General features: G+C 45.8%; 1 protein-coding gene across 1 annotated transcript in view; it reads left to right on the forward strand.

The window, feature by feature from the left end:
- The window catches only part of LOC110496862 (adhesion G protein-coupled receptor B2), a 459244-nt gene that overhangs the window by 293698 nt on the left and 139191 nt on the right, over positions 1-26355 (forward strand). Inside the window, 3 exon segments of the mRNA XM_090209074.1 lie at positions 1060-1138; positions 1870-1972; positions 15634-15677. Coding sequence (XP_090065200.1) covers positions 1060-1138; positions 1870-1972; positions 15634-15677 — 226 coding nt within the window.

The raw sequence follows: 26355 nt of genomic DNA on the forward strand, positions 1-26355 counted from the left end.
TGTAATTATAATGTGCAATGTATACCAGTCTCTGGTAATGAGTTTGTGGTCTGATCAAGTGTAGTAGGACTGTCAACCCTCGCTCCCCCCCAGACGCTTTTACCCACATTGCAGTGGGCATCTCATCTACATGTTCATGCACACAGCCTTCAATTAGGATCCATCCCAGTGACAGCTCTCCATCGTCAACTTTGATCTTCCCTCTCTTTCTTTCTCTCTCTCTTTTTCTCTCTCTTTTTCTCTCTCTTTTTCTCTCTCTTTCTCTCTCTCTCTCTCTCTCTCTCTCTCTCTCTCTCTCTCTCTCTCTCTCTCTCTCTGTGTCTGTCTCTGTTAGATTTTGGATGACTCACCCCATGTGCGTGATGAGAGCATATTCCCTCCTTTATCCTTGTTTCTACTTCCTCCATCTCTCTGCTCTTCTTCTCAGCTGAAGGGAGGGAGGGAGAAAGAGGTGGAGAGACTCATCTTTCAGACTGAGCTATCTCCCTCTCTCCTTCCTTCCCTGCCTCCTCTATCCCTCCCTCCCTCCTCCCTTCCTTCCCTTCCTCCTTCATCCCTCCCCTCTTCCTCCCTCTATCCCTCCCTCCAGACAGGGTGACATTTACAGAGGGACACTGCCTCTCTATGGGAGCCAGCTGTTCTCTCAGAGACACTGCTCTGGGGGGAGAGGGATTAAGGGAGAGAAAGAGTGGGGGAAATCAGAGGAAGCACAGAGGAGCAAGCGACTCTTTGGCCTATTGAAAGGGACGAAGAGGTGAAAAGGGTATGGCGGGAGGGAGGGAACGAACAAAAATGGATAGAAAAGTTCTGAAAAGAGGAAGCAAAGAGGGAGTTGAAAAGGGGAAGAGATGGGGGGATAAGGAGATAGGAGGAAGTCTGGATGGAGTTTTGAGTTCAGTACAAGAGAGTTTTTTATCATTTCACTTCTGTGCACCTCTAAATGTCATTATCTATTGGATCTCAGCTCTTCTCAGCTGGTTGGTGAACTTTTAACCTTCGACCTCAACAGGTTCTCTGCTTTTAATAGTATTGCATGTGTATTGTGTTGGTGTTTTTCAGAAACAGAAACAGAGACTTCATATTTTGTCATCGGAGCCATTCTGTATCGGACCTTAGGAGTCATCCTACCTGCCCCCAAGTGAGTGTTCTTCCTCTTCCAATTCCATCATCAGGTCTGCATCACAAATGGCACCCTTTCCCTTTATAGGGCACTACCGAATGATACACTTCAAGTCCAAAAGAGCTGTAATGATATCCATTAACAAGAGAACCATCTCCCTTTTATTTCTACCTTCCCTGTCTATTGGTTATTTTCTCCCTAAATGTTACGTCTCTGTATACCCCCTCTCTCACTCCTCTCCTTCTCTTTCTCCATATGTTTTTTCTCCAGGGTCCTTGTGCTATTATCCAGGTCAGGGCTCTTTTCGATGTGTGGCTGACTAGGGCCTACATCCCAAATGGCACCCTTTTCCCTATGTAGAGCGCTACTTTTGACCAGGGCCCTATAGGGTGCGATTTGGGATGCAGACTAGGTCCTGTGTAGAGGCCTATGGTAGTGTCGTGGAACTAGTTGTGGGGCTGTCGTCTGTTGAATGCTAATATGTTAAGGACTGTGAGTTTGTTTAGGGCTCTGTGTCTCATTAGCTTTAAGAGATCACCCTCAGAAGCCTCCCAAAAGCTCCATGGGGGTCAGGTGCCATGTGCCTACTACTGAGGCTTGATGATACGCGTACACACACACATGCACACACACACACACACACACAACATCCCCCTTACCCTTTCCACCCCACTCAACCCTGAAAACTTGCTCTTTTGTGATTTTTAACCAGACTCATTCCATTCTCTCTCTCTCTCTCTCTCTTTCAGTGCCCCTGCTGTGATCAACTCGAAGATTCTGACGGTGACGGTCCGACCAGAACCCAAACCCAGTGAACCCATGGTAGTGGTGGAGCTGTCCCCACTGCTCAATGTAAGTATAACATGACATAGCCTGGTTATAACCCTACATAGACAGGGTTGGGTAGGTTACTTTCTAAATGTAATCCGTTAGTAATTACCTGTCCGTAATTGTCGTCAGTAAAATAAAATAAAATGTTATTTGTCACATGCACAGAATTCAACAGGTGTAGTAGACCTTACAGTGAAATGCTGAATACAACAGGTGTAGTAGACCTTACAGTGAAATGCTGAATACAACAGGTGTAGTAGACCTTACAGTGAAATGCTTACTTACAAGCCCCAAACCAACAATGCACTTTTAAGATTATAGAGTTAAGAAAATATTTACTAAATAAACTAAAGTGAAAGTGACACAATAAAATAACAATAATGAGGTTATATACAGGGGGTACCGGTGCCGATTCATTGTGTGGGGGTACAGGTTAGTCGAAGTCATTTGTACATGCAGGTAGGGGTAAAGTGACTATGCATAGATAATAAACAGCGAGTAGCAGCAGTGTAAAAAAAAAAATGTCTGGGTGGCCATTTGATGCATTTTTCAGCAATCTTATGACTTTAGTGTAGAATCTGTCAAGGGCCTTTTGGACCTAGACTTAGCGCTCCGGTACTGCTTGCCGTGTGATAGCAGAGAGAACTATCTATGACTTTGGTGTAGAATCTGTCAAGGGCCTTTTGGACCTAGACTTAGCGCTCCGGTACTGCTTGCCGTGTGATAGCAGAGAGAACTATCTATGACTTTGGTGTAGAATCTGTCAAGGGCCTTTTGGACCTAGACTTAGCGCTCCGGTACTGCTTGCCGTGTGATAGCAGAGAGAACTATCTATGACTTTGGTGTAGAATCTGTCAAGGGCCTTTTGGACCTAGACTTAGCGCTCCGGTACTGCTTGCCGTGTGATAGCAGAGAGAACTATCTATGACTTTGGTGTAGAATCTGTCAAGGGCCTTTTGGACCTAGACTTAGCGCTCCGGTACTGCTTGCCGTGTGATAGCAGAGAGAATTTTCTATGACTTTGGTGTAGAATCTGTCAAGGGCCTTTTGGACCTAGACTTAGCGCTCCGGTACTGCTTGCCGTGTGATAGCAGAGAGAACTATCTATGACTTTGGTGTAGAATCTGTCAAGGGCCTTTTGGACCTAGACTTAGCGCTCCGGTACTGCTTGCCGTGTGATAGCAGAGAGAACTATCTATGACTTTGGTGTAGAATCTGTCAAGGGCCTTTTGGACCTAGACTTAGCGCTCCGGTACTGCTTGCCGTGTGATAGCAGAGAGAACTATCTATGACTTTGGTGTAGAATCTGTCAAGGGCCTTTTGGACCTAGACTTAGCGCTCCGGTACTGCTTGCCGTGTGATAGCAGAGAGAACTATCTATGACTTTGGTGTAGAATCTGTCAAGGGCCTTTTGGACCTAGACTTAGCGCTCCGGTACTGCTTGCCGTGTGATAGCAGAGAGAACTATCTATGACTTTGGTGTAGAATCTGTCAAGGGCCTTTTGGACCTAGACTTAGCGCTCCGGTACTGCTTGCCGTGTGATAGCAGAGAGAACTATCTATGACTTTGGTGTAGAATCTGTCAAGGGCCTTTTGGACCTAGACTTAGCGCTCCGGTACTGCTTGCCGTGTGATAGCAGAGAGAACTATCTATGACTTTGGTGTAGAATCTGTCAAGGGCCTTTTGGACCTAGACTTAGCGCTCCGGTACTGCTTGCCGTGTGATAGCAGAGAGAACTATCTATGACTTTGGTGTAGAATCTGTCAAGGGCCTTTTGGACCTAGACTTAGCGCTCCGGTACTGCTTGCCGTGTGATAGCAGAGAGAACTATCTATGACTTTAGTGTAGAATCTGTCAAGGGCCTTTTGGACCTAGACTTAGCGCTCCGGTACTGCTTGCCGTGTGATAGCAGAGAGAACTATCTATGACTTTGGTGTAGAATCTGTCAAGGGCCTTTTGGACCTAGACTTAGCGCTCCGGTACTGCTTGCCGTGTGATAGCAGAGAGAACTATCTATGACTTTGGTGTAGAATCTGTCAAGGGCCTTTTGGACCTAGACTTAGCGCTCCGGTACTGCTTGCCGTGTGATAGCAGAGAGAACTATCTATGACTTGGGTGACTGGAGTCTTTGACAATTTTTTGGGCCTTCCTCTGACACAGCTGAGTATATACTGTAGGTTCCTGGATGGCAGGAAGCATGGTCCCGGGAAAGTACTGGGCTGTACGCACTACCCTCTGTAGCGCCTTACATGCTGACCAGACCGGACACATTGCGTGTGCGAGCGTTGCAAAATATATTTAGAAATCCATGTTATTCAATTATTGCACCCACACTGCTCTCGCGCGCCAACGAGCGTCTGCGATGCCAAGTGCTAAAATAGATGTCATTCCTATTTCTGACGCAGATCGCACTGCAAGCCCTGCCTCTCCCATCTCCTCATTGGTTTATAGAAGCAGGTACCCCGTGCCATCTCCTCATTGGTTATACCCACGTGGGTCATTGAAAGACAAACTGTTTTGCCGGTAGTCGTGGTAATACTATGAAAGTTTAGATGCCAATCACTATATAAGTTCAAAGATGAAAAGCCTGGAAGGAGGAGAGCAAACTAGAAACGATTCGGTTGACTGTATTATGTGTGGATTAATTGTCGGAGTGGAGGACCTCGTGCATTTCAGGTAAAATAACAACTCAATGTTTATATCCCAGGACAAATTAGCTAGCAACAGCAAGCTAGCTAAATAGGACAAATTAGCTAGCATGTGCAAGCTAGCAAACTAAATTGTCATACATGTTTAATGCTTTTCGACCTGTCCTCAAATTAATGTAATTGGTTGAGTTTGTTTTGATATTTTAACCTGCTTTTCGTAATTGCGTTTGGTGTGGTGGACAAAATCAATTTATGCACGATGGTGCACGATGGCGCACACGCGCAGCCGGTTTGGGTTTCGTGTTACGGTCGGATGCCAAGCAGTTGCCATACCAGTTGGTGATGCAACTGGACAGGATGCTCTCGATTGTGCACCTGTATAACTTTTTGAGGATCTGGGGACCCATCTCAAATCTCCAGTCTCCTGAGGGGGAAAAGGTGTTGTCGTGCCCTCTTCATTACTTTCTTGGTGTGTTTGGGCCATGATAGTTTGTTGGTGATGTGAATGGTGGTGATGTGAATGGAACTTCGAAACGCAGCACTACAGCCCTGTCGATGTGAATGGGGGCGTGTTCGGCCCTCCTTTTTCTGTTGTCCACAATCATCTCCTTTGTCTTGCTCATGTTGATGGATAGGTTGTTGTCCTGGCACCACACTGCCAGGTCTTAGACCTCCTCCCTATTGGCTGTCTCATCATTGTCTGTGATCAGGCCTACCACAGTTGTGTCGTCAGCAAACTTAATGATGGTGCTGGAGTCGTGCTTGGCCACACAGTTGTGGGTGAACAGGGAGTATTGGAGGGGACTAAGCCTCTGGTAGGCTTGCGTCACTGGGCAGCTCACTGCTGGGTTTCACTTTGTTGTCCGAGTGTCAGAGCCAGTGTAGTAGGATTCAATCTTAGTCCTGTATTGACCCTTTGACTGTTTGGTGGTTCGGCTGAGGGCATTACAGGATTTCATATACATTTTCCGGATTAGAGACCCGCTCCTTGAAAGCGGCAGCTCTAGCCTTTAGCTCGGTGTGGATGTTGCCTGTAATCCATGGCTTCTGGTTGGGATATGTAGGTACGGTCACTGTGGGGACGACGTTGTCAATGGACTTATTGATGATGCCATTGAATGAATCCCAGAACATATTCCAGTCTGTGCTAGCTAGTGTTGTTGTTCAGCCACGACTCGGTGAAACATAAGATATTAAAGTTTTTTAATGTCCAGTTGGTAGGATAGTTTCGAACGGAGCTCATCCAATTTATTCTCCAGTAATTGCACTTTGGCCAATAGAACGCATGGTAGAGCTGAGTTAACCACCTACCTACGAATTCTCACAAGGCACCCTGATCTCTGCCCCCTGTATTTCCTTATTTTCTTCATGTGAATTACCGGGATTTGGGCCTTGTCTGGGAGCAACATTATATATTTTGCGTCAGACTCATTAATAAAAAAATCTTTGTCCAGTTCGAGGTGAGCAATCACTGTTCTGATATCCAGAAGCTATTTTTGGTCATAAGAGACAGTAGCATCAACATTATGTACAAAATAAGTTACAAACAATGCGAACAAACTAGCACAATTAGTTAGAACCCTGTAAAACGGCAGCCATCCCCTCTGGCGCCATTCAATAACGTAACTCTTGGATTACCCAAACTCGGTAGCGTAATCTGATTTATTTTCAGTTATTTTTAGATGACTTTCCCCTCAAGAGGCATTAGAAGAAGAGAAACATGAATATTACACATTAAACAAGATCTATTGCAAGATTAATCAATGTAAGAGTTTACATAGCTGGTCATAAATGGATGTAGCATTTTATTTTATGAGTTGGTTATGTAGGCTTCTTCTAACCCATTGCTTTCATTTACAGATAATGATATGATTAGGCTATATCTTTACATTAAAAACCAAAGTCTTTCTGATTTTCAGTCATTCCAGTTCACTTAATTGTTTTTTCACCTTAATTTAAATAGGTAGGCCAGTTGAGAACAAGTTCTCATATACAACTGCATCCTGGCCAAGTTAGAGCAAAGCAGTGCGACACAAACAACAACACAGAGTTACACATGGGATAAACAAACGTTCAGTCAATAACACAATAGAAAAAATCTGTACACGGTGTGTGCCTATGAAGTAAGGAGGTAAGACAATAAGTAGGCCAATAGTGGCAAAGTAATTACATTACACTGGAGTAATATATGTGCAGATGAGGATGTGCAATGAGAAATACTGGTGTGCAAAAGAGCAGAAAAACAAAAACAAAAATGGGGATGAGGTAGGTAGTTGGTTGGATGGGCTATTTACAGATGGGCTGTGTACAGCTGCAGCGATCGATAAGCTGCTCTGACAGATGACGCTTAAAGTTAGTGAGGGAGATATCAGTCTCCAACTTCAGTGATTTTTGAAATTCGTTCCAGTCATTGGCAGCAGAGAACTGGATGGAAAGGCGGCCAAAGGAGGTGTTGACTTTGGGGATGACCAGTGAAATACCCCTCAGCTGAACCGCATGCTACGAGTGGGTGATGCTATGTTGACCAGTGAGCAGAGATAAGGTGGGTCTTTACCTAGCAAAGACAGATAAGATAGATGACCTGGAGCCAGTGGGTTTGGCGACGAATATGTCGCGAGGACCAGCCAATGTCCCATGTGTAACTCTGTGTTGTTTGTGTCGCACTGCTTTGGTCTATCTTGGCCAGGTCACAGTTGTAAATGAGAACTTGTTCGCAACTGGATGACTGTGGCAGCTTTCCAATCTTTAGGGTTCTCAGACGATACAAAAGAGAGGTTGAACAGGCTAGTAAAGGGGGTTGCAACAATTGTGGCGGATCATTTTAGAAAGAGAGGGTCCAGATTGTCTAGCCCAGCTGATTTGTAGGGGTCTAGATTTTGCAGCTCTTTCAGAACATCAGCTATCTGGATTTGGGTGAAGGAGAAATGGGGAGGCTTGGGCAAGTTGCTGTGGGGGGCGCAGAGCTGTTGACCCGGGTAGGGGTAGCCAGGTGGAAAGTGTGGCCAGCCATAGAAAAATGTTTATTGAATTCTCGATTATCGTAGATTTATCAGTGGTGATAGTGTTTCCTAGTCTCAGTGCAGTGGGCAGCTGGGAGGAGGTTCTCTTATTCTGCATGGACTTTACAGTGTCCCAGAACTTTTTGGAGTTTGTGCTACAGGATGCAAATTTCTGTTTGAAAAAGCTAGCCTTTGCTTTCCTAACTGCCTGTGTAGATTGGTTCCTAACTTCTCCGAAAAGTTTCATATCACAGGGGCTATTCGATGCTAATGCAGAACGCCACAGGATGTGGGCTATATCTGTTCTTAGTTCCAATTTTTTTGAATGGGGCATGCTTATTTAAGATGGTGAGGAAAGCACTTTTAAAGAATAACCAGGCATCCTCTACTGACGGAATGAGGTCAATATCCTTCCAGGATACCTGGGCCAGGTCGTTTAGAACGGCCTGCTCGCTGAAGTGTTATAGGGAGCGTTTGACAGTGATGAGGGCTGGTCATTTGACTGCGGACCCATTACAGACGCAGGCAATGAGGCAGTGATTTCTGAGATCTTGGTTGAAGACAGCAGAGGTATATTTAGAGGGCAGGTTGGTCAGGATGATATCTAATAGGGTGCCCCTGTTTACGGATTTAGGGTTGTACCTGGTAGGTTCCGTTATAATTTGTGTGAGATTGAGGGCATCTAGCTTAGATTGTAGGACAGCCGGGGTGTTAAGCATATCCCAGTTTAGGTCACCTAACAGTACAAACTCTGAAGATAAGTGGGGGGCAATTAATTTACATATGGTGTCCAGGGCACAGCTGGGGGCTGAGGTGGGTCTATAACAAGCGACAACAGTGAGAGGCTTATTTTTGGAAAGGTGGATTTTTAAACGTAGAAACTCGAACCTTTTGGGCACAGACCTGGATAGCATGACAGAACTCTCTGCAGTAGATTGCAACTCCACCCCTTTGGCAGTTCTATCTTGGCGGAAAATGTTGTAGTTGGGGATGGAAAGGCTTCTGATGTTAAAACTTCCTGGCGCACCCATCCCGTTAGCCGGATCAGTTTCGTCAACATCCGCTGAATTGCAGAGCGCCAAATTCAAATTACATTTCTACAAATATTACATTTTCATGAAATCACAAGTGCAATATAGCAAAACACAGCTCAGCTTGTTGTTAATCCACCTGGCGTGTCAGATTTCTAAAAAGCTTTACAGCTAAAGCAAACCAAGCGTTTATGTAAGGACATCTCTCTCAGCAGACAAAACATTACAAACAGCTAGCAGCAAAGTAGATTGGTCACGAAAGTCAGAAAAGCAATAAAAGGAATTGCTTACCTTTGATGATCTTCGGATGTTTGCATTCATGAGACTCCCAGTTACACAATAAATGTTCCTTTGTTCCATAAAGATTATTTTTATATCCAAAATACCTCAATTTGGTTGGCGCGTTATGTTCAGAAATCCACAGGCTCGAGCGGTCATGATGGGGCAGACGAAAATTCCAAATAGTATCCGTAAAGTTCGTAGAAACATGTCAAACGTTTTTTATAATCAATCTTCAGGTTGTTTTTACAATAAATAATAAATCATATTTCATCCGGACCGTAGCTTTTTCAAAAGGAGAGAGAGAGAAACGTCTGCTCCAAGCTGTTGAGCATGCAAAACTCTGCTGGTACCCAGCCATCCACTGACGCGATGTGATCTTTCTCGCTCATTTTTCAGAATAAAAGGCTGAAACTTTGTCTAAAGACTGTTCACACCATGTGGAATCCATAGGGAAAGGAATCTGGTTCATATCCCTTTAAATGGAGGGAAGGCATGCAAAGGGAACAGGGGGCTTCCAAAATAAGGCACTTCCTAGTTGGATTTTCCTCAGGTTTTCACCTGCTATATCAGTTCTGTTATACTCATAGACAATATTTTGACAGTTTTGGAAACTTTAGAGTGTTTTAATTATATGCATATTCTAGCTTCTGGGCCTGAGAAATAGGCAGTTTAATTTGGGTACGTTCTTCATCCAAACATCAAAATACTACCCCCTACACTCAACAGGTTAACATGCATGAAACCAAGGCTTTTACTGTTACAGAAGTCAACAAATAGTAGCGCCTGGGGAATAGGAGTGAAACTAGGGGTTACAGGGCCTGTGTGTGGGGTGGGATGAAAGAGCTATCTAAGGCATTTTGAGCGGGATTGAACGCTCTACAGTGAAATAAAACAGTAAAAACTAGCCAAGACAGCAGTAGATATGGCATATTGACATTAGAGAGAAGGCATAAAGCAATCACAGGTGTTGGTCAGGAGAGCTAAGACATCAATGGGTAAATGGTGATGAATGGGCAGAGCGGGTCAGTTAGGTACATACAGGACCTGAGTTTGAGGCTGGGGCCGACAGGTAAACAAAATGAGGTACCCTGTTATTGAAACAGTCCAGGGGGCATCAGCTGTGTAGCTGAGTGATCATAGGGTCAAAAGAGCAGCAATAGGTGAGTCAGGGTGATGTTCGGTAGTCACCACTACACTACATATCCCTTAATATCCCTTGATCTTCAAGAACATGTCTTGGAAATGCAGATTAGCTAAATTATTTTACCTGAGCATAACCCAAAAACTAAGGACTTATTAGCCTGCTCTGTTGTTTATGATTTTATTGTCATGGATGACTGATAGGGCTCATTGCTTCAGGTTGAAAAATAAGTGCTGCTCTCATGGAATGGTATGCTTTGAGCACTACCGAAAAGTGCTATTTGCATGTGAAAAATGTCTGCCATATGCCTCTGTTGTTGGTGACACTGATATCTCGAAGCTGTTTAAGTCTATCAAAGGTTTGGGAGTTTGAGCATGTGTTCATTAAGCCTTTGGAATAAAAAAAATGTATCAGAACAAATTAGATTGAGCAATAAAATCCCCTCTTGTGGTCTTCTTAAATTAAACTTGTTTTTGACAGTAGGGAGCACAACACCAAGGAGGAGTTTAGAAAGGAGGTACTCCCTCAAACTTTTATTCCGTAGCAATGTGCAGGAGCACATTTTTCACTGGCTGTCCACAGTTTGTTTTCAAATTGAACCTTTATTTAACTAGGCAAGTCAGTTAAGAACAAATTCTTATTTACAATGACGGCCTACCCCGGCCAAACCCGTACGACTCTGGGCCAATTGTGCACCACCCTATGGGACTCCCAATGTGATGCTGCCTGGATTCGAACCAGGGACTGCAGTGACACCTCTTGCACTGAGATGCAGTGCCTTAGACCGCTGTGCCACTCGGGAGCAAAAACAATGGTTGATAGGCAGCTTTAACTTCTTCAATTCAATACATGTATTCTGTTACTCCCCAACCTTGTACATAGACTAGTTCTAAAACTACATTCATCCGTTACAATGTAGACCAGCTATAATGTGCTATAAACATTATAGAACTAACGCTCAGAGGTAATAGGGGAGCAGTCATTGCCTTATTATGACATGGCCTGATAATGATGTGAATCAGCCTGGAAATGATGTGAATCAGCCTGACATTGATGTGAATCAGCCTGATAATGATGTCTCATAGCCTCATAACGATGTCTCATAGCCTTATAATGGTGTGACATAGCCTGATAATGATGTCTCATAGCCTCATAATGATGTCTCATAGCCTCATAATGATGTGACATAGCCTGATAATGATGTCTCATAGCCTGATAATGATGTCTCATAGCCTGATAATGATGTGTCATAGCCTTAGTATTACAGTATATCTTCTCTGTCTGTCTATCACTGCCTTTCTCTTAGTCTCTTAGTCTCTTAGTCTCTGTCTCTGTCTCTGTCTCTGTCTCTGTCTCTGTCTCTGTCTCTGTCTCTGTCTCTCTCTCTCTCTCTCTCTCTCTCTATCTCTCTCTCTCTCTCTCTCTCTCTCTCTCTCTCTCTCTCTCTCTCTCTCTATACACAAATATAGACCTGTACCCACGCAAATACACACACACGGGCACGCATGCACTCTCTCTCTCTCTCTCCCTCTCTCTCTTTCATATATCAGCTGTGTTCCAAAGAGATGTTGAGAGGAGACAGGGAAGGAAGCTATCCAAAGTCAGTAGGACCTTGTTGAAAGTCTCCTGCTGAGAATCAACATGCTGATTCTCCATTGGAACCTCAGATTCCTACAGTGAGAGAACAGCTATGGTCTAGACGCCTGTGGTAGGGCAGTTTGTAGGACATACACTGAGTATACTAGAGATGTAAGATCCTGACACAAATATAGACCTGTATCCACGCAAATACACACGTGCACTCACAAACAGCCACACACACACAGAGAGTAATATCCACTCTCTCTGGGATTTCTTGGTAATCTTGTGGTCTGCATCTGTTAGGGGTGATGACATTGGCCAAGTGTGTGTTCGCGCGCGTGCATATGTGAGTACCCTGCAGCTGTGGGGGGGTGGTGACCTTGGCCAGGAAGCCAAGGCCCAGATGCTGAAGTAGCCTCATAGCGACAGATGTTAAGGGAGGGGAGAGGCTGAGGGGGAGGCGGAGGGGTGTGTTGAGGTCCCTGTACTGGGCCTTGTCCTCACTGTGAAGACATCTGGTCCCAACAGCCCATCCTCCTCTCCAATGACCAATGAGTGAGTGAGTGAGTGAGTGAGTGAGTGAGTGAGTGAGTGTGTGTGTGTGTGTGTGTGTGTGTGTGTGTGTGTGTGTGTGTGTGTGTGTGTGTGTGTGTGTGTGTGTGTGTGTGTGTGTGTGTGTGTGTGTGTGTGTGTGTGTGTGTGTGTGTGTGATTAAGATGCAGGAGGGCAGATGCCAAGGCCTGTCCTTCCTCTGGTCATCCCTCATCTACCCTTGTAGTGATTGTCTTCACTATGGTTCTGTTGAACACTTGATATTCTGCAGTACCTTTTCTCAAGTATTGCTCTGTCTTGAATACTCAGGGCAGCAAACTTTTGTCAGTCCTCTCTTCTACAACACAATGTTTTACTTTTGTGGCTCAAAATGGCTTCATAGCAACACACATATGTGAACCCACTACACATTGGTATTGTTTCTAGAGTTATCATGAGTATAAAGATGTACTGTGGGTGCTGGTGTATAAATAAAACATTTATACAAAATATAATTACTACCATCCACAGATGTTAGGCGTTAGATCTCTCTCCTCAGTCTTTTGCAAGGGAGCCTACTGTTGATGCAGACACCGTCAATATGTGATGTGTCCGTGCTAAAGACTGAGGCAGACAGTGTGGGAGTACCCTGTTGTCAGTCATAATGGAGCTAGTGTTAGCATACGGCTAGTCTGTCTGACTGGTGATTGATGGCTGAATGCTAGAAAATGCTGCTACGCCACGTGGTATCAGAGTAATGAGCTCTGAGGGACTTGTGATGTAGATGACACCTGTTATGTGAGTGAGCTGAAACAAAGAGTTGTCTTCCACGATTCCTCTGGCCAGGCTGCCTAGATACACGCTTCCTCTGGCCGCGCTGCCTAGATACACGCTTCCTCTGGCCGCGCTGCCTAGATACACGCTTCCTCTGGCCGGGCTGCTTAGATACACGCTTCCTCTGGCCGGGCTGCCTAGATACACGCTTCCTCTGGCCACGCTGCCTAGATACACGCTACCTCTGGCCACGCTGCCTAGATACACGCTTCCTCTGGCCAAGCTGCCTAGATACACGCTTCCTCTGGCCAGGCTGCTAGATACACGCTTCCTCTGGCCACGCTGCCTAAATACACGCTTCCTCTGGCCATGCTGCCTAGATACACGCTTCCTCTGGCCATGCTGCCTAGATACACGCTTCCTCTGGTCATGCTGCCTAGATACACACTTCCTCTGGCCGGGCTGCCTAGATACACGCTTGCACTACATGTCCTTATGAGGCATGGTCAAAAGTAGTGCACTATATAGAGAATAGGGTGTCATTTAGGAAGCAACCCTAGGCAGTATCCTCACGTTTTACAAGGGACCAACTTTTTCACAGGGGACCAGTGTAACAGTATCCTCCACCACCAGGGGGAGACTCCCCTTCATTAACAGATGGGCCTCAAAGGGAAGCTTGAATTATGCATGGCCATAATATAACCACTGATAGGCACCCTTCCTCGCATACCTCCCCAGAGATGGCTTCTAATCTATGGGTAGCTAAAACAGAAAGGGCTACATTTCCTTTTCTTTCCTGGAGGACCAGGTATTTCTGTATTCAGATTATGAGATGCTAAAAGTGTGGCTTTCCTGTATGTGAGTGCATCGCTACACTAGTCCACAGGTTTCTTCCTACATTGCCACAGACCATCTTTGCACTGGAAGAATTGCCTTTCCTGATTGTCTGCATTAAGGCAATGATTAGTTTAATGGTTTTGTAATGCTTGGCTGAAATAGAGAGTTGCCTCATCAGGTCATAGACTGGACTGAACTGGACACTCCTAAAATCCAATCATTCGTCCTCAGTAGGATAAAACATATTGAGACGTATATAGTGCATGGAACTAGTCCAGAGGATTCAATTAGAGCAGAGCAATCGAATCACTGACCACTGCTGCTCGCTAGTGGAGCGTGCATGGATGAATCAATTAGAGCTAATCGATTCTCCAATCAATTCCCTCATGGAGTCGTGGAGAGTCATCTTCAGTAATGCTATATACGCACCACTGAACTTTGCTTAGCCAATCACAGGCCGTTTTACTCAGTGCGATTGGCTTGGGCTCCAGTGAATTGATGGTTTAGGAGTTAGACGATAATGAATGGGCTGCTTGTTTAGACTTTGAGGACAGCTGTTTGTGTTTACGTTAGGATAGCAGGGAGTTTGTGGGAGTGTAGAAGATGTTGGTTAATTAAGTAAAACAACATAAAATAGAAGTAGGATATCTCTCTTTCTCTCTCTCTCTTCCTTCCTTCTCTCTCGCTCTCTCTCTCAAACCAATTTTCATTGTAAGGGCTTTATTGGCATGCCAAAGCAAGTGAAATAGATACTGAACAAAAGGGAAACAAACAGTAAAAAATTAACAGTAAACATTACACTCTAGAAGATTACAGACACTACAAATGTCATATTATTTATTAAATACAGTGTTGTAGTGATGTGCAAATAGTGAAATTACAAAAGGGAAAATAAATAAACCTGAATATGGGTATTTACAATGGTGTTTGTTCTTTACTGGTTACTCTTTTCTTGTGATAACAAGTCACACATCTTGCTTCTGGGGTGGGCACACTGGTATTTCACCCAGTAGTTATGGGAGTTTATCAAAATTTTGATTTGCTTTTGAATTCTTTTTGGGTCTGTGTAATCTGAGGGAAATAAGTGTATCTAATATGGTCATACATTTGGCAGGAGGTTAGGAAGTGCAGCTCAGTTTCCACCTCATTTTGTGGGTAGTGTGCACATAGCCTGACTTCTCTTGAGAGCCAGGTCTGCCTACGGCGGCCTTTCTCAATAGCAAGGCTATGCTCACTGAGTCTGTACATAATCAAGGCTTTCCTTAAGTTTGGGTCAGTCAAAGTGGTCAGGTATTCTGCCACTGTGTACTCTCTGTTTAGGGCCAAATAGCATTCTAGTTTGCTCAGTTTTTTTGTTAATTCTTTCCAATGTGCCAAGTAATTATCTTTTTGTTTTCTCATGATTTGATTGGGTCTAATTGTGTTGCTGTCCTGTGGCTATGTTCGGTCTGTTTGTGTTTGTGAACAGAGCCCCAGGACCAGCTTGCTTAGCAGACTCTTCTCCATGTTCATATCTCTGTAGGTGATGGCTTTGGAAGGTTTGGGAATCGTTTCCTTTTAGGTGGCTGTAGAATTTAACAGCTCTTTTCTGGATTTTGAACATTAGCGGGTATCGGCCTAATTTTGCTCTGCATGCATTATTTGGTCTTTCTCTCTCTCTCCACTTTCTCTCTCTCTCTCTCCTCTCTGTCCTCTCACTGTCTGTCCTCAGTGAAGACAGCTTCTCCCTTCCTTTGTCTTGTTTTTTCTCTTCCTTTGTCCGTCTGTTTACCTCTCCTTCCATCCTTCACTCATTCCCCTCAAACAGTGAACAGTTTCTCTCTTCTTTTTCCCCCTCTCCTCTTTTGTTTCTTGCAGGGCACATCAGATCCTCAGTGTGTTGTCTGGGACTATGGGAACCCGTAAGTCATTTTTACTCTGTCTCCAGAAGCTCGCACGCACACGCAGACACACATGCTCTTGGTTATGTGTGATGTGTGATGTGCGATGTGCGGTGTGCGATGTGCGATGTGCGGTGTGCGATGTGCGGTGTGCGGTGTGCGATGTGCGGTATGCGGTGTGCGGTGTGCGGTGTGCGATGTGCGGTGTGCGGTGTGCGATGTGTGTGATGTGTGATGTGTGATATGTGGTGTGTGATGTGTGATGTGTGGTTTCTTCACTTAATTAATAGAGTGAACACATTTGAATGAAGAGCCACAGTGTTAATTGAATATTTCAATTAAACACGTAATTATTTCTATGCTCAACTGCTCAAAGGCAGTTACTTTATGTTGTTTGTCTTTATTTAAAGACCCAGTGCAGTCAAAAACGGTATTTTGCTGTGTTTTATATATATTTCCACATCATGAGGCTGGAATAAATACTGTGACATTTTGAAAATGATTGTTTTGAATTAAAATGGTCAAAAATGGTCTTCTTCTATTTTTGTGTATTTTTGACCTTTTGAATTGAAAACAATCACAGTAAAAATTGTTACCCAGAAATGATTTGATATTGAGATAAGAACAGCTGCATTGAACCTTTAACACAGACCTACTATGAAATGAGTGGACAAGTGGATAGTTTTGATTATCGATATCCACAGCTCAGGTGACCATTGACCAATGAGAGCACAGCTCAGGCGAACACTGACCAATGAGATTAAAGTGTGATGTAGGACAGAAATGACCAATCAATAGGTGATATGTAGGACGGTGACTAGAGATTCCACCTGCTAGGTTCATTTATGATTAGTATTATTAGTATTATTAGTATTATTATATTATTATAATTATATTAGTATTATTATAAGTATTATTCTTCAAAGGGAGATTATTTCCACAGCTCACCAAAGGCTTTGGAGTTCTAATTTAACTTTAAATTACACATCCAACATTTTAAATCATCAAATATCAACATTTTCAAAATATAACATTCACAAACTGTCTCCCAAGAGAGTTATCACAGCACGACTCAAGACAACTTAATCCCATAAATGTTTTACATGGTAACTAAATCCCTATATAAGTACGAGGGAATACATTGAGATTGCCAATCACCAAAGCCGCTAGCGCTGGCTCAATTATTGTGTAATCGTGTTACTGACAATTCTGGATAATAACTGTGAACAAAAAATAATAATCACCATACTCGTCTTTATACATTCATTTTAGGAGAAGGGGGATTCAACTTTATATTCAAGTAGATCAAGTTTAGCCAATAGCAGTTTAAAAAAATGTTGGGGTAAAGTTGCTAATCATTTTACTAGCACGGCACAGTCGGGAGGATAAGATTAATGTCCAAATGTTCCAAGCGAGGGCTGTCACCAAAGCTGTGTTCCATTCATTAGGTATGTCATAGCACCTTTTCTAAATATGTTATGATGCTTCACAAGCAAAACCAAACAAACAAATAAACACAATTATGACAATAGCCGTGGTCATTTGCATAACAATTAATCGTTATCCACAGCCCTAAAAGTGGCGGTTTCCATCTTGGAAACAATCAGCTCTGCAAAAACAATTAAACACCATCCAGATTAGCATTCCAATCACATTAACCTCCCCATCGTTAACATAGGAGTCAGCCAGTCTGATTACCAAGCAGGGAGATACAGAGATCGCTATCACACAGCAATAAAACCAAAAACCCTGTAGCCATATACTGTAGTCATGTCTGTTTGAGAAAGATTAGGCAATACACACACACACACACACACACATGCATGTGCATGCTCTCCTAGTAGGTACTCGAGGAAGATGAGTATAGTAGTACTTTTATCTCTTATCCAGAGGAAATTGTGTGTGTGCATGTGCGTGCGTCTGCGTATGTCCTAGTGTGTGTATAACCCAGGGAGACAGGGAGACAGAGAGAGAGGGAGACAGAGAGACAGAGAGATAGACAGACAGGGAGATGGGCATTGAGCCAGACAGGGAGTTAGGGAGATGGACAGAGAGACAGGCAGACAGGAAGACAGGGAGACAGACAGTGAGGCAGACAGGGAGGCAGGCAGACATAGAGACAGGGAGTCAGACAGGGAGGCAGGGAGCCAGGGAGACAGACAGGGAGACAAGCAGCCAGGGAGACAGACAGGCAGACAGAGAGATAGACAAGGAGACAGGCAGACAGAGAGACAGACAGGGAGACAGGCAGACAGGGAGACAGACTGGGAGACAGGGAGACAGCCAGGGAGACAGGCAGACGGAGACAGACAGGGAGACAGACAGTGAGACAGACATGGAGGCAGGGAGCCAGGGAGACAGACAGGGAGACAGACAGCCAGGGAGACAGACATGGAGACAGACAGGGAGACAGACAGAAAGACAGACAGGGAGACAGGGAGACAGGCAGCCAGGGAGACAGCAGACAGAGAGACAGGGAGACAGACAGGGAGACAGACAGGGAGCCAGGGAGACAGACAGGGAGACAGACAGGAAGACAGACAGGGAGACAGACAGGGGGACAGACAGCCAGGGAGACAGGGAGACAGGCAGCCAGGGAGACAGCAGACAGAGAGACAGGGAGACAGACAGGGAGACAGACAGGGAGACAGACAGGGAGACAGACAGGAAGACAGACAGGGAGACAGACAGGGGGACAGACAGCCAGGGAGACAGGGAGACAGGCAGCCAGGGAGACAGCAGACAGAGAGACAGGGAGACAGACAGGGAGACAGACAGGGAGACAGAAAGGGAGACAGATACAATAATATGCTGCAGTAAAAAGCTTTGTTTGTTTACAGAAGTTTTTCACCTCTCACAAACCCCCCTGTCACAAGACGGACCTACAGGCCTTCAGCTGAGAGAAACAGAACGAACAGACAGCTAGAGGGGAGTGGAGGATATAGGTAGCCACAGAGAGGGAAGGATAATCTTTTCTCTGTGTCCATTTTTTTTGCCTTTAGTAAAGTCACATATGATTTTACTTCACTTAGGAACATTTAACTATATTGTATATACTGTACATGGCTTGTAAAATTTGAAACTGACCTCCTATAGAGATGAATGCTGTGTGTGTGAGTGTGTGTGAGTGTGTCTGTGTGTGTGTGTGTGTGTGTGTGTGTGTGTGTGTGTGTGTGTGTGTGTGTGTGTGTGCGTGTGCGTGCGTATGCGTGCCTGTGTGTGTGTGTGTGTATGTGTGTGTGTGTCAGTCCCTAAAACAGACACTCAGTTAGGGATTAAGGACTGCATCGGGACACAAATCTCTTGAGCCGAACATCATCCACTGCTTGTGTGTGTGTGTTTGTATTTGTGTGTATGTGTGTGTTTGTCAGTTTGTGTGGAGAGTAATAGCCACATTTTGATGGGCTCTGCTAACAGGCTAAGTTGGCCCACAGTTTCTGTTCACAGTTCAGTTTTGTTCTGTTATTTTTATTTTTTTACAGGCCCATATGTCCGTACCATCTGGTGTGCCCACGTCCACATGCTCTCTCTCTCTCTCTCTCTCTCTCTCTCTCATTTCTCTCTCTCTCTCTCTCTCTCTCCTTTCTCTCTCTCTCTCTCCCTCTCTCTTTATCATTATTTCTCTCTTTCTCATTCTCTCTTTCTCTCTCTCTCTCTCTCTCTCTCTCTCTCTCTCTCTCTCTCTCTCTCTCTCTCTCTCTCTCTATCTCTATCTCTCTCCATCTCTCTCTGTCTCTCTCTCTTGCAGTGCATGCTGGGAGTTTTTGGGAGTTTGAGTGTTTGGTGTTGAGGGCTTTGATTATTTTCTTTACATGTTATTTTCTATGGTGGAGGGTTAATGCAATATTTGTTTTAGCGGTATCCACAGTTTTTCCAAAGTTAGTGTGTTCCTGAGAATGGAGTTAAGGTGGAGGAGGTTCTGCTCGCGGTCGGTGAACAGGTATGAGCTGAATTTATACATTCTGCTTCTAGAATGAACAAAGCTGTGGTTGTGTTCATGAAAAGGGCTAATTTGGTTGGTAGGCTAATTGCTAGCGGAATATTTGTAAGGGGTGTGTTGGTGCCAATTTCACCTCTTTCTACCCCTTCGACAAGAGTGGTAGTTGCAAATTTGCCTCCGTTTCTTACGGATGATCAAATCAGGAAAGAACTGAGTCGTTTTGGTAAGTTTGCTAGCCGTTTTCGTGTACTGTCAGCAGGCTTTCAGGCAGATGCCGTTAAGCACATTGTTTCATTCCGGAGGCAGGTGTTTATGTTTCTGAACAACAATGAACAACAACTAAATGTGAATTTCAAAGTGAGGCATGGGGAGGGGCTCTATGCAGGTTTTGCCAGCACAGATAGTCTACTGTGTTTTGAGTATGGGGATTTGGGGCATAAGAGCTTTGCGTGCCCACATAAAGCCCGTAGACAAGGTGAGGGTACTGAAGCGCCAGTGAGGGAAATCGAGGTCAAAGTGCAGGGGGTAAGGAGATGCATACAGCAGAAGCTGGGCCTAGTCATGCCAGGGAAGGTGGTGTAGATGAGGCTGGGCCTAGTCAGGCTATGGAGGGTGGTGTAGATGATGCTGGGTCTAGTCAGGCTAGAGATGGTGGGGTAGCTGAGGCTGGGTCTAGTCAGGCTAGAGATGCTGGGATAGCTGAAGCTGGGCCTAGTTATGGTATGGAGGGTGGTGTAGATGATTATGGGCCTAGTCATGCTATGGAGGGTGGTGTAGATGATGCTGGGTCTATTCAGGTTATTCTAGTGGATGAGGAGAGTATAGTGGGGAAGTGTAAGAGACTAGGGGGGAGGAGGAGGGTGTCAAGCGGAAAAGGAAAAAGGGTGTGGACAAAGGCACCATGGAAATTTTGCCTTTTACTGTGGGTGATGCCCTGACCAGAGAGAATGGCAGGTGGTCAGGGTGGGAGATAGAGATGAGGAAAGTGAGTCTGAGGAAGAGGATGAGGGGTTATTTTTTTCAGACTCCTCTTCAATGGGCCCGGAGCTGACAGCCAGTCAAACAGAGGGGTCTAAGTACACGTTGAGAGAATTGACAAAGTTCCTGAATGACAAAAAGGCTTTTTTTCTGATCCTAGAAAGTTTGTAAGATCAGCACAACATGCTATGAAAAATGAGGGGCATGGTGTCCTCTCACCCAGGAAACGGTTTAGGTTGAAGAAGTGGGTCACAACAGTGCGTAAAGGTTTACCTTCTGACACAGTTTAGATATATATTTTCTTTCTGACACTGGGGCTTTTTGAGCTTTGCTATTGGTCACTTTCTCTGCAGGCTTTTCTCCCACCTCTTATGGAGACTCTTTGGGTAGGCTCGCTCAATATACAGTGGTGCAAAAAAGTATTTATTCAGCCACCAATTGTGCAAGTTCTCCCACTTAAAAAGATTAGAGAGGCATGTAATTTTCATCATCGGTACACTTCAACTATGATAGACAAAATGAGAAAAAAAAATCTTTGGTCTTGGCCATAGTGGAGTTTGGAGTGTGACTGTTTTGAGGTTGTGGACAGGTGTATTTTATACTGATAACAAGTTCAAACAGCTGCCATTAATACAGGTAATGAGTGGAGGACAGAGGAGCCTCTTAAAGAAGAAGTTACAGGTCTGTGAGAGCCAGAAATCTTGCTTGTTTGTAGGTGACCAAATGCTTATTTTCCACCATCATTTGGATTTTGTTTCTCCTTTTGTCTGTCATAGTTGAAGTGTACCTATGATGAAAATTACAGGCCTCTCTCATCTTTTTAAGTGGGAGAATTTGCACAATTGGTGGCTGACTAAATACTTTTTTGCCCCACTGTAAATGGCGCCAGAGATGGGAAAGAGAAGTGTGCTGGGTGGATATGTAAAACAAAACAAAAAGTACAGGTGTTGTTTCTGCATGAGACGCATAGTGATGTGTTGAATGAAGTCGATTGGGGGATCTGGTGGAAAGGGGCAAGTGTGTTGAGCCATGGGACAAATCTTAGTGCAGGGGTAGCAGTTATTTTTGCACCGGGGATGTCTGTGTGTTGATCCATGGAACAAATCTTTGTGCAGGAGTGGCAGTCCTTTTTGCACCGGGGCTGTCTGTAAAACATTGCTCCTCAAAGGAGGTGTGTAAAGGTAGGCTGCTTGTTGTTAAAGCAGAAATTAACAACATGGGTTTTGTCTTTATAAATGTGTATGCGCCTAACACAGGGAGAGAAGCTGAGGTCCTACCAAGCTGACTCCACACTCCAAGACTGCTTCCATCACGTGGACTGGGACATGTTTCCTATTGCGTCAGACAACAACATTGACGAATACGCTGATTCGGTGTGCGAGTTCATTAGAACGTGCGTTGAAGATGTCGTTCCCATTGCAACGATTAAAACATTCCCTAACCAGAAACCGTGGATTGATGGCAGCATTCGCGTGAAACTGAAAGCGCGAACCACTGCTTTTAATCAGGGCAAGGTGTCTGGTAACATGACCGAATACAAACAGTGCAGCTATTCCCTCCGCAAGGCTATCAAACAAGCTAAGCGTCAGTACAGAGACAAAGTAGAATCTCAATTCAACGGCTCAGACACAAGAGGCATGTGGCAGGGTCTACAGTCAATCACGGACTACAGGAAGAAATCCAGCCCAGTCACGGACCAGGATGTCCTGCTCCCAGGCAGACTAAATAACTTTTTTGCCCGCTTTGAGGACAATACAGTGCCACTGACACGGCCTGCAACGAAAACATGCGGTCTCTCCTTCACTGCAGCCGAGGTGAGTAAGACATTTAAACGTGTTAACCCTCGCAAGGCTGCAGGCCCAGACGGCATCCCCAGCCGCGCCCTCAGAGCATGCGCAGACCAGCTGGCCGGTGTGTTTACGGACATATTCAATCAATCCCTATACCAGTCTGCTGTTCCCACATGCTTCAAGAGGGCCACCATTGTTCCTGTTCCCAAGAAAGCTAAGGTAACTGAGCTAAACGACTACCGCCCCGTAGCACTCACTTCCGTCATCATGAAGTGCTTTGAGAGACTAGTCAAGGACCATATCACCTCCACCCTACCTGACACCCTAGACCCACTCCAATTTGTTTACCGCCCAAATAGGTCCACAGACGATGCAATCTCAACCACACTGCACACTGCCCTAACCCATCTGGAAAAGAGGAATACCTATGTGAGAATGCTGTTCATTGACTACAGCTCGGCATTCAACACCATAGTACCCTCCAAGCTCGTCATCAAACTCAAGACCCTGGGTCTCGACCCCGCCCTGTGCAACTGGGTACTGGACTTCCTGACGGGCCGCCCCCAGGTGGTGAGGGTAGGCAACAACATCTCCTCCCCGCTGATCCTCAACACTGGGGCCCCACAAGGGTGCGTTCTGAGCCCTCTCCTGTACTCCCTGTTCACCCACGACTGCATGGCCACGTACGCCTCCAACTCAATCATCAAGTTTGCGGACGACACAACAGTGGTAGGCTTGATTACCAACAACGACGAGACGGCCTACAGGGAGGAGGTGAGGGCCCTCGGAGTGTGGTGTCAGGAAAATAACCTCACACTCAACGTCAACAAAACTAAGGAGATGATTGTGGACTTCAGGAAACAGCAGAGGGAACACCCCCCTATCCACATCGATGGAACAGTAGTGGAGAGGGTAGCAAGTTTTAAGTTCCTCGGCACACACATCACAGACAAACTGAATTGGTCCACTCACACAGACAGCATTGTGAAGAAGGCGCAGCAGCGCCTCTTCAACCTCAGGAGGCTGAAGAAATTTGGCTTGTCACCAAAAGCACTCACAAACTTCTACAGATGCACAATCGAGAGCATCCTGGCGGGCTGTATCACCGCCTGGTACGGCAACTGCTCCGCCCTCAACCGTAAGGCTCTCCAGAGGGTAGTGAGGTCTGCACAACGCATCACCGGGGGCAAACTACCTGCCCTCCAGGACACCTACACCACCCGATGTCACAGGAAGGCCATAAAGATCATCAAGGACATCAACCACCCGAGCCACTGCCTGTTCACCCCGCTATCATCCAGAAGGCGAGGTCAGTACAGGTGCATCAAAGCTGGGACCGAGAGACTGAAAAACAGCTTCTATCTCAAGGCCATCAGACTGTTAAACAGCCACCACTAACATTGAGTGGCTGCTGCCAACACACTGACACTGACTCAACTCCAGCCACTTTAATAATGGGAATTGATGGGAAATGATGTAAATATATCACTAGCCACTTTAAACAATGCTACCTTATATAATGTTACTTACCCTACATATAGAGTACGTATATACTGTACTCTATATCATCGACTGTATCCTTATGTAATACATGTATCACTAGCCACTTTAACTATGCCACTTTGTTTACATACTCATCTCATATGTATATACTGTACTCGATACCATCTACTGTATCTTGCCTATGCTGCTCTGTACCATCACTCATTCATATATCCTTATGTACATATTATTTATCCCCTTACACTGTGTACAAGACAGTAGTTTTGGAATTGTTAGTTAGATTACTTGTTGGTTATTACAGCATTGTCGGAACTAGAAGCACAAGCATTTCGCTACACTCGCATTAACATCTGCTAACCATGTGTATGTGACAAATAAAATTTGATTTGATTTGATTTGATTTGATTTGAGAAAGAGGGGTTCTATTTGGGAGTCTTAGACAGGAACTCTCACAGGTAGCGCCTGAGGAGACGCTGGTGGTCGGAGGGGACAGGAACTCTCACAGGTAGCGCCTGAGGAGACGCTGGTGGTCGGAGGGGACTGGAACTCTCACAGGAAGCGCCTGAGGAGACGCTGGTGGTCGGAGGGGACTGGAACTCTCACAGGTAGCGCCTGAGGAGACGCTGGTGGTCGGAGGGGACTGGAGCTCTCACAGGAAGCGCCTGAGGAGACGCTGGTGGTCGGAGGGGACTGGAACTCTCACAGGTAGCGCCTGAGGAGACGCTGGTGGTCGGAGGGGACTGGAACTCTCACAGGTAGCGCCTGAGGAGACGCTGGTGGTCGGAGGGGACTGGAACTCTCACAGGTAGCGCCTGAGGAGACGCTGGTGGTCGGAGGGGACTGGAACTCTCACAGGTAGCGCCTGAGGAGACGCTGGTGGTCGGAGGGGACTGGAACTCTCACAGGTAGCGCCTGAGGAGACGCTGGTGGTCGGAGGGGACTGGAACTCTCACAGGAAGCGCCTGAGGAGACGCTGGTGGTCGGAGGGGACTGGAACTCTCACAGGTAGCGCCTGAGGAGACGCTGGTGGTCGGAGGGGACTGGAACTCTCACAGGTAGCGCCTGAGGAGACGCTGGTGGTCGGAGGGGACTGGAACTCTCACAGGTAGCGCCTGAGGAGACGCTGGTGGTCGGAGGGGACTGGAACTCTCACAGGTAGCGCCTGAGGAGACGCTGGTGGTCGGAGGGGACTGGAACTCTCACAGGTAGCGCCTGAGGAGACGCTGGTGGTCGGAGGGGACTGGAACTCTCACAGGTAGCGCCTGAGGATACGCTGGTGGTCGGAGGGAACTGGAACTGTACAATGGATTTGAGAAAAGACAGAAATGGGGAAGAGCCTCATTCAGTGTCAGTGGGAGTGTTAAGGGACATCATTAATCAGTTCAACCTAGTTGATGTTTGGAGAACTAAACATCCAAACACAAAACAGTATACACGGGTGAAGGTTTTTAGGGCTAGGGTGAGTGCAGCCCGACTTGATCGGTTTTACATGTCTAGGAATCGGAGCAATAGGCTGCTGGGCGCTGAGGAGAGCTGGCGGATTAGGGTTGGACCGGCAGCTGTTCCTCATGAAGCTGGAGAGGCTGAATACAGCAAGTCTCTCAGATTTTTACTCTGCCATGCTGAGGGCCTGGCAGCTGCTAAGGCCCATACGAGAAGGGGGTGTGGAGCCTGGGCTATGGGTGTGGGAGGAGCCTATCTTCCACAACCCAGCCATACCTTTGAGATCGGTTCAGTCAGCCACCCTGCAGAGGCAACTGATGGCAGGGGGTTTACAAAGGCTGGGTGACCTGAGACTGGTGGGAGAGGAGGGGTGGAAAACTCCAGAAGTCTTGGCACAACAAACAGGAATAACGTCTCTTAGGCTGCTGGAGAGATTCCTGGAGGAGGTCCAGGAGGCACTGTCTGAGGCGGTAAGGGGGATGTTGGAGCGGCCAAAGGGAGAGGGGCCACCAATGTTTCCGCCACTGCAGGTGATGGCAGAGACTGGAGACTGGCAAGTGGGTCTGGAGGACTTGTTAGATTTTAACACTCCGAGCCTGGGGGAGTTTGAGGATGTGGGAGGTAAAGCCCTCTACAACCTCTGTGTTAAGGTTAGGAACATTAGGAGCCTAACAGGAGTGAAGGGACATCAGTGGCAGGGGGTATGTGGGGCGGAGAGTATGGTGGGTTTTAGGTGGAGGGGGCTCTACAAACCCCCAGTACCAAAGAGGTCAGGGGAGGGTTCTTCATGGAGCCCTGGCCACTAACAGCTGGTTGGCACAGGTTGAACCGGGAATCGGGCAGGGATGTCTTTTCTGTAAAATGAAAGAAACTGTGATTCATGTGTTTTCTGTGTGCACCAGGTTAATGCCTTTAATGTCTCTGTTGGAATGTCTATGTGAGAGGTTGGGGGTGGTTTTTACTGTTGGGATGTTCATAATGGGATACAGGTATTCGAGTAAGGAGAAAGCCAAATGTGTTTTGTTGAACTTTCTGTTTGCTCAGG

This window comes from Oncorhynchus mykiss, chromosome 18 (genome assembly GCF_057628025.1).
Source record: "Oncorhynchus mykiss isolate SJ-2025 chromosome 18, ASM5762802v1, whole genome shotgun sequence".
Classification (NCBI taxonomy): domain Eukaryota; kingdom Metazoa; phylum Chordata; class Actinopteri; order Salmoniformes; family Salmonidae; genus Oncorhynchus; species Oncorhynchus mykiss.